We start from the raw sequence: 13,139 nt of genomic DNA, 5'->3' as shown, positions 1-13,139 counted from the left end.
AAAAAAATATATGGACATAATACATAAGTAAGTCTTTTCACTTTGCTTAAATCAACATCTATAAATATTTCTTAATTTTGAATGTGTACAACTAATCACTTAAATAAATAGGACACAAAATTATCGTATTGACGAATATCATGTCTATTTGTTCAATTTTGTGTAAATTTTATACACCATAAGTTAGAAGACGTGGATATCAATTGAAAACAAAATAAAAGACATATTAACATATTATATGAAATACATAAATCATGCAATATGACTTAAGTTAATTTTATTTTACAATATAAATATCGAAGATCAGATTACGAAATTAAAAAAAAAAAACATGTTCACCTGAAATTGCTAGAGCCTAGAAATTTCTTTCCTTATGTGTAGTCAAAGATAGCTTTTAAGATCTTTTTGGTCAATTTCACATTCACATTTCAATTTCCACTAAGACTGCTTTAATTTTTTCTTCTATATAAGCAACCTTTAATATTACTAAAGTTGCATCCTTAACAACAACAAAAACACAAAATATTATTTTCTTCTAAAAGTGGGAAAATAAAATATGGAGACATTTAAGCTTACAAAAACCAACAAAATATTTTTCCTTTCTTTTCTTTTCCTCACCAATGCATTCATTGCAACATGTCATGAAGTTGGTTAGTATTCTTTAATTTGTCTCTTAATTTACTATTTTATGTTGTACTTGTCGCGAGATGATTATAAAGAACGAGCTTCGTCTATTAATGATTAGTCATAATGACAGAGTTCTTGTCATTCGATTATTATTATGAGTTCTAATATAATAATTTGTGTTTCAATTTATCATTTATATTATATCTGTCACAAGATGATAAAGAAAAAGAGTTTCGTCTAATGGGGCTTTTATGTCTCAATTTACAACTTTATGTTATATCTCATACAGAAATATGATAACGATTTTTATGTCTAATAATTATTTATGTCTCAATATACAACTTTTACGGTGCACCTGACACAAGATGATAAAGAAAAAGAGTTTCGTCTGTTAATGAACGATCGGTTGACGGACCTCTTGTCATTCAATTATCATCAATTCTAATAATAATTGGTGTCTCGATTTACAACTTTATGTTACATCTGACATAAGATGATAAAGAAAGAGTTTTGTATATCGATGTATAACTAACTATATATTATGAGTTTTAATTATAATTTTTTTATTATTTTTTACAGATGATGAAAGTGAGTTTAGTTATGATAGAGAGAGTGAAAATGGACCAACACATTGGGGTGAAATTCATCCAGAATGGAAACTATGCAACACTGGAAAATTGCAATCTCCAATTGATCTTTTAAATGAGAGAGTTGAAGTTGTTTCACATTTGGGAAGACTTCATAGAAGCTACAAAACAACATCCTATGCTACTCTCTTGAATAGAGGACATGATATGATGGTAAGTTTTTTCGATCAGTTTGATACGATAAAAGTTATTTTTAAGAAAAAAAAATTTAAATAATGTATTTTTTATTATTAGTACGTGCTCTAAATCTCTCTCTGAACATAAATCGAGACTTCTAATTAAAAGATATATGAAAATTTCACCAAAGCACTATTTGATTTGTTAAATTTGTTAATGATTTTTTTAGTAGAATATTTTTTCATATATCAATAACTAAAATACATAAAATCAACAAACTTAACCTACTACACATGAAATTAATCAAATATACAATCATTCTTTTTTCTACTGTTAATTACTATTTAACCTACTACCTTACTTTTTCGAATTTGCAACAATATAATATATAGTTAGGTGCTTAATTTCTTGAAATTAAGAGGGAAGTTATATATGGGGTTGTTACATTAGCAACTTGTATTAATTAATTAATTAGTAATTATATGTATAAGTTTTTTGAAAATTAAATTCCCATGATATTAAAAGATTTGATTTTTTTTTTCTTGTGATGAATAATAAATTATTTACTACTTGCAGTTAAGATGGGAAGGTGGAGCTGGGCATATTGTAATAAATGGAACTAAATATCAACTCAATCAAGCTCATTGGCATTCACCTTCTGAACATACCATTAATGGAAGAAGGTCTTTAATTTATATATTTTATTATTATATACTTTTTAGGTGCAACGATAAAATTATTTTTCTAGTTTGAGTCGTGAAAATAATCAGTACTCTAATTCATCGTTAGAAAAGATTGTCTACTTCACATCTCTTAATACGACTCTTCCTAAAATCCTGCATGAACATGCATGGGATCGATGTTTTGTGCATTAGACTGTCTTTTTTTATTATTTTTTTATTAATCTTGATTTTCTATTAATTAAATAAAATGCAGATTTGATTTGGAGGTTCATTTGGTACATGAAAGTGAAGATGGAAAAACTGCAGTTGTTGGAATAATGTACAAAATTGGAAGAGCTGATTCCTTCTTGTCTATGGTACATTACACTAAACGCGAATCAAATTTTTATACACTGACAATATAAAAAAAAATTTAACACTATTATAAGCTCTAGTACGTACAAAAAAATTCTATATACGTCACTGATAATTAATAATTATTTTAAATTTCAGATTGAGAGTGATTTGAAAGCTCTAGCACATACAAAAAATGTGGAGAGAAAAATAGGAATAATTGATCCAAAAAAAGTGAAGTTGGGTAGCAGAAAATATTATAGATATATTGGCTCTTTGACTGTTCCTCCTTGCACTCAAGATGTTGTATGGACTATTGTAAGAAAGGTAATTTCAAAACCCTAAATTTACGAGTTCGAGCTGTGAGATCAGTCAAATATATATGTGAAAGTGCTTGAAGTTAATATTCGATATCATTTGTTTTGTATTTTATTAGGTAAGGACTGTTACAAAAGAACAAATGAAGCTAATTCGCGAGGCCGTTCATGATGTAAGTTATTTATGTTTTATCCTAATATTTAGATTTAACTTAATCAGACATTATAACTGATTAACGATAAGTTAAGTTGACATATGATAATACATAAGTTTTCGTAGAAAGTCTTGTACTCCGTCTTAATATAAGTCGTAAGCATTTATGTACCTATAAATCATTTCAATAACGCTCTCTCGATTTTTATTTTTTTATTTTTTGTAGGAATCTGAGACAAATTCAAGACCAGTCCAAGCAACAAACAAACGAACAATTCGACTCTATAGACCAAATGATCCTAAAGAATAATTGATTATATTCAACAATATAATCTCAAAAATAAAATATATTTCTATAGTTCTAATAATAATAATTATGATGATTTTGTTTGTAGTACAAAAAAATAATAATAATAAGAGCTCAATATATGAGCTATAAATGGCCTTTATTTATTTTTATTATTTATAACATGATTGTAATTCTTTCCATTATAGAGTATATTTATTTAATTTGTTGTATTATATATTGATTATTCAATATTAAAATATTATAGCAAAATAATTATTCAATATTTCTGTTGTTGACGTATTTGTCTTAATCAATTATTCTCTCAACAACCCCACAAAAAGCAACAAATGTTGAAAGGTTCATTAATTATAATTAGTAAACCATCAAATAATTGTAAATTGGACAACATTATGTCAAACATTCATCAAAGGTTCATTAATTACAATATAGCTAATGAAAATTCAAAGCTAATTCATCACTAAAAATAGAATTAATAACGAATTTTACTATTTAGCTATTAAATTCGTACGTCAGTAAATTTTATTTATTTATTTTTTGTGTTAATAATGATCAAGATAACTGAGACATCAACGACTGATAATCAATAACCCCATAAACAAAATCTTATTAGTTTTATTATCGAATTTACAAGATACAAATTCAATAATCGATAATATTCACACACAAATCGAATCAACCTATAAAAACTCAAATTCAAAGCAAAATTAAAAAAAAAAAACTACTTTTCTTATCAAGAATGTATAAAAGAACACTACTTTTTTTATACAACCTAAACGGAAAAATCGCTAGGCAAGTCACTCAAAACCTAGCGACTTATCTGTTTTGATTGTATATGATAAGTGTCCCTTTATACAGTTTGTGTCACACTATTAGCTAGATACAGTGGCGTAGCCACGTACTGTTGGACACCCTTCGTCGGAAAAAAATTAACATATATATAAGTAAAATGATATATGAAATGATTAAATAATATATTTTGAACATCTTTAACATAACAAGTTGTTATTTCTGAACACCCTTTAAAAAATTTCTGATTTCGCCACGGTTCTATATCATAAACATGAAAATATTCCATACTACTTTTTGTGTCCATATTTGCCAAGTAGATAACAGTTGGATATACAAATTGTGGCCGGCTACTTAATAATATATACTATTTTCCCCAACTAAACAATTCACTTACAATTGCTTATTATTATTATTACAAATTGTCATTTCTTTCATATACTTCTCTGCTTGGCCTGCCATGATGAAATCTAATTGAACTTTATAATATTATTTTTGAGAAATTATCTTAAATAGTCGCTCATCCAATAATAATAATAATAAAACGCGTTAGATGTATGATATATATGTATATATGTGTAGCCGTATATGATTAATGACCGAGAGACTCTTATTTTTTGAGGCGTGAGTTAAATCCAAAACTTAATTTTGGCTAAGCCCATTGGGCTCGGTGTGGGACCTTCATGTATTTTCTTCTAAAGAATCTCCTAATTGTACCAAAACAACTAGAAAGAGTGGCCCCGGTTAAAGAATGTCTGAATCGTCCATGCGTCTCGACCTACTCACACCCTAAAAATTCCCACTCTCATATCCACATCATTCTTTCATTTGCCACATTCTTGATTCTTCACTCTATTTCTTTTTGTTGAATGCCATGATTTTTCATTGGCTTCTAGTAGTAGTAATAATTGTGACCTATGTTGGCTCAAGTTATGGCCAACAATACTATGATTCAACTTCATGTCATTCTAGTATAACATCTCTAGGTACAAGATACACATGTAGTACTTCACCAAATGATTCATGTGAAACATTCTTGATCTATAGAACTAATCAAGATTTCACAACAATCTCTGATGTTTCATACTTGTTTGGGATACTGAATCCTGATGATGAATCCCTCCTCAGAACGAACAACGTCACGTCTTCGTCTCAAATCCTTGAAATTGGAAGAGAGGTGATTATTCCAATCCATTGTTCTTGTCCAGGTGAATTCTTTCAAGCAAATGTTACTTACATTACACCTACAAACACGAACTTCAACGACGTTGCTTGTGGTGTTTTCGAAGGTCTAGTTAAGTCAGTAACACTTGTTCAAGAAAACATTTTCACCAACAGTGAAATCAAAAGTGGAACAGAGTTGATTGTACCTGTAAAATGTGCATGCCCTGGTAAATTATTTGGTCCTGGAATAAACTACCTTGTCACGTATCCGTTTATATCAGGTGACGATACAGGAAAAGTAAGCGAAAAATTCAATATTCCTGTTGAAGATATATGGAGAGTGAATAATATGAGTTTTAATCCTACTGTATACTCAAACACAACGATTTTGGTTCCATTGAGAAATGAACCATCAATAAATTTCAGTATTCAAGACTCCGAACCTCCAAGTCCTGGATTTCTTCCAACACAGCTCGTAGAAAAATCAACGAAAAATCAAAAACTAAAGAAACTCTACATCTCAGGATCAATCGTTGGTTTTTTACTTCTTGCAGCAACTTTAATCGCTTGTGGTTTATACGTAAGGACGTTAAGGAAATTCAAGGAAGATAGATGTGTTCATCGTTCTACGATGCATAAGGATTCTGTTTCTTCATGTTCAACTCTGAGAAGTTCTCCACCAATATCCGGTCCAACGACTACTAGAACCTCAACGAATTCTTGTTTGTCTCCTGATTTATTTGCAGGAATAAAGTACACATTGGGAGAATACAACATAGATGAATTGACAAACGCGACATGTGATTTTAGTGAAGAAACTAAGGTAAGTAACAACGTATACAGGGGATGTGTCGATAAAGTTGAAGTATTGATCAAGAAAATACGATTTGAGGATACTAGACAAGTAATTGATGTACATTCAAGAATCAATCATGTCAGTATTGTGAAACTACAAGGCGTTTGTTATGGTGAAGATGATATAACAGGATCTTATCTTGTTTTTGAATATCCATCTAATGGTACATTAAGGGATTGTTTGTCAAATTCCTCTGTCATTTCTTTAAAATGGCACAAAAGGACTCAAATTGCATTTGACATTGCTATAGGGTTGCATTACTTGCATTTTTGTACCATTCCACCTTACACACACATGAACATCAATAGTAAAAACGTGTTCTTGACCGCGAATTGGAGGGCAAAGTTGGCTATTTTTGGAGCTAAAGGAGGGATTGAACCAGCAACGAGTAGGGACATTGGAAGTATAGGAAGTATTGGAGGGTGGATTGCACCCGAACATCTAGTACATGGCTCGGTGTCTGAAAAAGTAGATATTTTTGCATTTGGAGTGGTACTACTCGAGCTCATATCGGGGAAAGAAGATGTTGATGGGAATTTTTTGAGGGATTCAATTACATTTTTGGGAGGGGGTGTTAATGAAGGAGGATGTTTTGAACAATTGAAGAATTTCATTGATCCATGTCTTATGGAAGATTACCCTCTAGCTGAGGCATTGTGTTTAGCTGTTTTGGCTAAAGCTTGTATTGAAGATGATCCTCTTCATAGGCCATCTATGGATGATATCATTAAAGTCCTTGCAAGAATGGTATGATTATCAACATCTATTGTTCCGATATTTGTACTGAAGTCATACATTTCATTCAGTATCATAAGCTTGTGTTGAAGATGATCCTCTTCATAGACCATGATCTATGGACGATATCGTTAAAGTCCTTGCAAGAATGGTGTGATTTTCAATATCTGTACTAAAGTCATACGTTTCATTTTGTATCATAAGCTTGTATTGAAGATGATTCTATAATACCAAAAGAAAGTTGAGTATAGAAATAGTTAAAATTATACAATATATGTCATTTTTTAACACACCAAATAAAATAATGTATAAAAAATAATCTCCCGGTAACTAATACATTGTGTTTAGCACTATTCTTATACACTTTACTAAACGGCTTTCAACAATGTACGTTTGGGTTGCATTTGCAGCAAGTTCTGCTTCATCTCAAGGAAGTCATAGTAGACAGCTGTACGACTTGAAAATCACAACATTGTTACTGAATAATGAGTTGAAGCGTAAACAACCATGGACTTCTCCTCATCCGACCTTTGGGTACGTACATTAGAGCTGGATGTCTCATTTGCAGCAAGTCATGCTTCATCTCAACGAAGCCACAACAGACAGTTGTATGACTTGAAAATCACAACCTCCTCACTGAAAGCAATTAAAAGGATTTTTATAACTCTTTGCCAATCCACACACATCTATATATATATAGTTGTACATGTATGATTCCTCTAGACAAATGAGGAAATACTATCGTTTTATTTGACTAAGAAAGTTTATATCATATATGGTTACATTTGTAAAAAAACTAGCAAGCTAACTGAGACAACAATTGGATGCTGTATTGCTTCAGAAATGCTGATAAGTGACTAGTCTTTTTGCACTTACACTCAACGATAACGAAACTGCAAACGTACAATAAAAATGACTAGTCTTTATTCACTTATACCAACTGAGCTAAGAGCTATGTTAGTCACGACCAAATTCAAGTGACTGTCTATTCAGCAGAAAATTTCCTTTTACTAACTGAGCTAAGAGCTGTAACAACTTACACATCCTGACAAACAAAATGATATGTTCTCCGTAATCGGAGACCATTCATTACAAATTTCACTTCTCAAAGTCTCCCCTGTTTCTTATACATTTACCGTTCTCTCTAACCATTTACGTCCAGAAATTTCAATTTCTCAATACAGAAAGTCCAATAATTGTGTCGTCTTTTGCTTTTTGCCTTGGTATCCAGAGTAAAAAGAAGACCATTATTGTAAAATCCCAGGCATATACCACATCGACAAAACAAAATGCAAGAAAGATAGTGGTTGTTGGTGTAAAAAGAAGTGACATTAGACCCAAGGGAGCCTAGGGACCAAAGACAACATTACAAGCTATTACATACATAGTTCAACAGCTTTCGCTTCTTTACTTGAAGAGAGAGACCTTTGAAACTTTTCACTTCCCAAATGAGCCCCGAGCCTTGTCAATATCCTAACAATGAAAAGTAATATCTTTCCTTATAATCTATGATTATAATGTCACTATCTTTCTTGTGTGTTATTTAAATATAATCAGATGGAAGAACATATGTTAATAGAGAAGAAAAGTGAGTCTTAATAGTCAACTAAGATGACGAGTGAGATTTGTGTTGCTGTTAGTTTCCCTTACTTCACAGAAGCAATAGATGCTATACACTTGTTTAAATGAAAAGATAGTAAGGAAATAGAACAACTTACATCTATTAAAGTAGAACTTGTTGGTTTGAGCATTAGACATTCCGCACTGCTCAACAAGGAAAAGAATTAACAAAAAAGCAAAGCGAAGAAAACGAGCTTCTGAGGGAAAAGAATAACTTACATTTGTACTTTTAAGCATCACAGGTGTTCCCCCTCGATGTATAAGATGGGAATTTGAGCAATATTTGGCCAGTATTTCCCCTTGTCGAATTCTAGTAGTGGTGTTAGCAATGAGCATTCGTCAATATCTAGTTTACAGAGGGAAGAGGGCATCCCTTTTACTGGAAGGGATTGGAGATTAGGGCAATTTCTGATGGTCAGGTGAGAGAGGGAGGAGGGCAGTGTTGATTCGGAGAGTAATTGGAGATTAGGGCAATGATAGATCTCTAGGTGAGAGAGGGAGGAGGGCAGTGCTGATTCGGAGAGTAATTGGAGATTACGGCAATAAGAGATCGCTAGCTGAGAGAGGGAGGAGGGGAGTGCTGATTCGGAGAGTGATTGGAGATTAGGGCAATCGAAGATGTCTAGATGTATAAGTGAAGTGAGGTGGCAAAGATGCAGTGAATGGAGCTCATCATGGTCACATAAATGTAGCTCAGAAAGAGAGGAGGGAAGCCCACCTTGTTCCATTAGTGACTGAATGTGAGGTGAATTATGAATATCTAGATATTGAAGAGAGGTGAGGGTTTTGAGATGTTGGCTGCTTAATGTTTTCAGATTGGATATTTTAAGTCTCTGAATAGAGGAAGGCAACACCCAGTTCTCACCACTAACAATCTCTTCGTCACTCCCATCTTGTATGATGAATAACTGTGTGAGACAGGGGAGTCTCTGTAAATGCCACTCGTTTAGTCCGTTCACCAGTTTCTTGCAATCATGGATCTCAAGGACTTGTAAATTAAAGGGCAATCCTCCTTGAGGAAAGGACTCTATTTCTGGACAACCATTAAGTGTCAGTTTCTTAAGAGATGGAAGGAGTTCCTGCAGACGTTCTGGCAGCCACTTGAGCTTCTTACAGCCAAAAATATGCAGTGAAGTCATCTGGGCCCCCACACAGGCAACCGATAGTTTCTCAACATTCTCACAATCAAAAATAAAGAGACTTGCAGCCGCAGTAGGAATTGAGAAGCTAGTAATGTTGTCACAATTCGTAATACTCAATTCACGTGCTCTTGGGAGAAACTCAGGTGATATATCATCTATACCATCACATTCTTGCAGTCTCAATTCCTGGAGAAACATGTCACAATAACCAACTGCCTCCTCCAATTTAAATTTCTGACAACCAGATACGGATATTCTCTTCAAGGAACTGGGCAATATGCTAAAAGGTAATGAGGTAACAGAGTTACAATCACGTATAGATATTTCCTCAATCTGCTTCATTCCCTCAAGTTGGGATCTAAACAGTTGAGCATCATAAAAAAGAGATGTATCTGAAATACTCAATTCTGTCAGACAACAAAGATTTTCAGGCAGCTTCCCCATCAACTTCGGACACCTTCCAATGAAAAGCTTCTCAAGTATAGGGAACTCCCCAATTCCTAATACGTGCCATTGCTTCCACTCCGCCATATCTGCAAATAAAAGCTTCTCAAGAGAGTTAAAAGGCTTTTTAGAGGATGAAATGCCATAGAATTCTTCCGTCACCTCTCTTATTCCATGCATCCCTCTAATGGAAAGGATTTTTTAACAAGGAAGTTGTCCTAGTGCTGGCAAAGAATCACAGTCCTTGCAGTCGCTAAGAGACAATTTTGCTAGCTGAAGAAATGAAGGATCAGCCAGCCAACTTGAAAATCTTGTCCCTCTATATCCCATGATTTCCACTTCTTTTATGTTTGTGTATGGGTGTAGCCCATCAAGTATCTCTCTTTCAGTTTGAGAATCGTAAGCAGAACTACCTCTACTCCACTCCAAAGATAACTTGTTAACATGTTCCTTTTCCTTCATATTTGCCTTCACGGCTTCCCTTCTATCAACTACATTTTCCAACTCGAAAACTGATAGAGATCCATACAAGTTATGTACTTCACCCAAATCTTCCATTGTCAAACCACCGCTACCACCTACAAGAAACTTGGCTCCCACTAGCATTTGGAGACTTTTCAACTTGCTAAGACGTAGCGGCATCTTCAAGCCAGAAGTGTCGCTTAAGTCAAGATGACGCAAGTTGATCAACTTCTCCATCTGCAGCGGTAGCTCCTCAAGATAATAGCATGATGACAAGAGAAGTGTTTCCAAGTTATACAATACACAAATGGAATCTGGCAACTTTCTAATCGATGTCCGAGAAAAGTCCAAAAATCTGAGGAGCTTTAATTTGATAAACAAGTCATTTGGCAACTCATTAATAAAGTAACGAGACAATGATAATGCCCTTAAGGATGTCAGTCTTGGAAGTATGTTATGCAACACTCTCTTGCATAGGTAAAATGAGTACTTTTTGATTGGAAGCAATGTCCTCAGCTGCTCTAATTCGGAGAGTCGTTTCAATTTCTCAAAATCACCTTCTCCCGTGGAATAGGACATGTGCCGACTTTGTTCCAACATATCATGAGATCCTTCGTTCTCTTCCAACCGAATACAAATTTTTGAAGATGCAGTTTGGGCCAAATCATTGATAAGGTCGTGCATTAAGAATCTCTCCGATTTCCATTCAGACTCTGGGACCCTTTCAAACAAAGATCTTGATCTCAACTCGTCAAAGTATTCGTTACCTGAACAAAACTGCTTTACAAGACCATTAGCAATCCACAGGCAAATAACTTGGTCTTTGCATAATTCATGATCTTTGGGATATATCGCACAAAAAGCAAAACATCGCTTCAATTGTACAGGAAGGTCATTGTAGCTCAACATCAATGCTGGTAATATATCATTCGAAAAACGCTGGTCCCATATTTCACTTCTTAAAATGTTTCTCCACTCCTCCACCCCTGATTTGCAGCGTAAAACACCAGCAAGTGCCTTTAGAGCTAAAGGCAACCCTTTGCATTTGTCTGCAATTTTTCTCCCAACCTCTTCAAGTTCCGGATGATCCCTATTTTCTAGTGAATGTCGTTTGAATAAAGCCCAAGAGTCTTCACTAGACAGATTCCCCACAGTGATTGTGCAACGATCAGCACACATCGTCTGAGCAACACTTTCCTTCCGTGTAGTTACAATGATCTTACTTCCCATACCTCCTTGTACAAAAACATTTCTCAGGTTGTCCCACTCACTATAGTCATCATTCCACACATCATCGAGGACAACAAGGAACTTCTTTCCCTTCAGGCTTTCCTTCAATTTGACTTGTAGCTTATTTAAATTACCGTCATCCTTTGGCTCAAATGAGCCAATTTCTTGAAGTAAACCTTTGGTTATTCTCAAAGCATCATATACCTCAGAAACACAATACCAACCTTTCAAATTAAAATGATTCTTCACCTTGTCATCATTGTAAACCGCTTTAGCTAGTGTTGTCTTACCCGCACCACCCATTCCTACAATAGGAACTACAGTGAGGTTTCGTCCACTTGCATCTTCAGACAATAAAAGGTCAATCAAATCCTCTATTTCTTTGTCCCTACCAAAGATATCAGATTCATCAACCAAACAAGTTGAAGGTGTTCTAGCTTCTTGTTTAGTCAAACCAAAATGTTTCTGTAAGCCAAGGTCACTAATTTGATTTTGCAAATTCACCAATGTTTCAATAGTCTTCTCCAACTTTTCATTTATGTTAAGAAAAGAATGATCACCCAAGCACACGTTGCAAAATCTACAATATTTCAATATTTTTTCTGCAAGATTTTGATGCTTACCTTCCACCTTAAGCTTCAAAGCTTCATAATTGACTTGTTCAATCAAGTTTTCAGCAGAGTCTACAGCATGTCGAAGCTCATTAAGCCACTCTCTAACAAAGTGATTTGATGCCTGCTTATTCTCTGCATCAGTTAGCACAGCTTGAAGACCAAGCAAAGTCAATTTCAGCTTCTTTAAGAGCTCAACATCATACTTATGCTTCCGAAACATTTTGAGAAGATCACCCTGAGGAGCAAGCCTATCAATGAGAACATCAAAAGCTGAAGAGAGAAAAGCATCACCAATTGCTACGACAACCTCCATTTCTGAAATCTGCAAATTCAAAACAAAATGATTTTTTAAGATAAATATTTTTCTTTATCTTTAATTACTAACAACTTCTTTCTTTATGTACCTTTTGAATGCTAAGAGTAATTCGCAAACAAGAATGATCGATCACCTGTTGAATGCTAACAGTAATTCGCAAACAAGAATAATCACTGAATGAAGCAAAACAAATCTCTTTTCTTGACTCCAAAAAAACAAAGATTCCAAAATAATTGAGACAACAAAAGAGAGTATAATTTTTAGCTTTATGTCAATTCATTACTTTTGCTTTGTGCACTACCGCTTTTCTCATTTTAGTGCTCAACTGGGCCTAACGTATCATTTAAACCAAAAAACAAAGTCTCAGGAACACGCAAAGTATGACCACTTAATTAAATAAATAAACACATTCATTCTACATGACACCCTACAGGACAATTTTGTCTCCTATGTGGCGTCTGAGGCGTAGTATGTCATGTAGAATACGTGTGTCTACTTGTTCAATTTTATACAAGTTTAACTGTCTATTTGGGTACGCTCAAAGTTGAAGGACATAGTTATTCGTTGAAGTCAAGTTAAGAA

The 13,139-nt window shown here is 33.8% G+C and overlaps 2 protein-coding genes and 1 pseudogene across 2 annotated transcripts; 2 read left to right on the top strand and 1 right to left on the bottom strand.

Moving 5' to 3' along the window:
* Nucleotides 1–387: 387 nt before the first annotated feature.
* Nucleotides 388–3,450, top strand: LOC101264399 (alpha carbonic anhydrase 7). The gene is made up of 7 exons (XM_004251105.5): nt 388–650; nt 1,207–1,427; nt 1,968–2,074; nt 2,328–2,430; nt 2,567–2,734; nt 2,844–2,897; nt 3,105–3,450. The coding sequence occupies exons 1-7, from the start codon at nt 557–559 to the stop codon at nt 3,186–3,188; spliced, it is 831 nt and encodes a 276-aa protein (XP_004251153.2). The 5' UTR covers nt 388–556; the 3' UTR covers nt 3,189–3,450.
* A 1,398-nt stretch (nt 3,451–4,848) lies between these two features.
* LOC101249988 (lysM domain receptor-like kinase 4) lies at nt 4,849–6,747 on the top strand. Its single transcript, XM_004251354.4, has one exon. It carries the CDS (start codon nt 4,849–4,851, stop codon nt 6,745–6,747), a length of 1,899 nt encoding a protein of 632 aa, XP_004251402.2.
* Nucleotides 6,748–7,226: 479 nt separating this feature from the next.
* Nucleotides 7,227–12,791, bottom strand: LOC101264092 (putative disease resistance RPP13-like protein 1; annotated as a pseudogene).
* Nucleotides 12,792–13,139: the final 348 nt, after the last annotated feature.

This window comes from Solanum lycopersicum, chromosome 11, assembly GCF_036512215.1.
Source record: "Solanum lycopersicum chromosome 11, SLM_r2.1".
Taxonomy (NCBI): domain Eukaryota; kingdom Viridiplantae; phylum Streptophyta; class Magnoliopsida; order Solanales; family Solanaceae; genus Solanum; species Solanum lycopersicum.
This window is presented reverse-complemented; position numbering and strand designations above follow the sequence as displayed.

Coding starts and splice junctions, on each gene's coding strand:
- LOC101249988 (XM_004251354.4), top strand. CDS start 4,849: ATGATTTTTCATTGGCTTCTAGTAGTAGTAATAATTGTGACCTATGTT.
- LOC101264399 (XM_004251105.5), top strand. CDS start 557: ATGGAGACATTTAAGCTTACAAAAACCAACAAAATATTTTTCCTTTCT. Junction 651..1,206: donor TGCAACATGTCATGAAGTTG/GTTAGTATTCTT, acceptor TATTTTTTACAG/ATGATGAAAGTGAGTTTAGT. Junction 2,075..2,327: donor CATACCATTAATGGAAGAAG/GTCTTTAATTTA, acceptor AATAAAATGCAG/ATTTGATTTGGAGGTTCATT.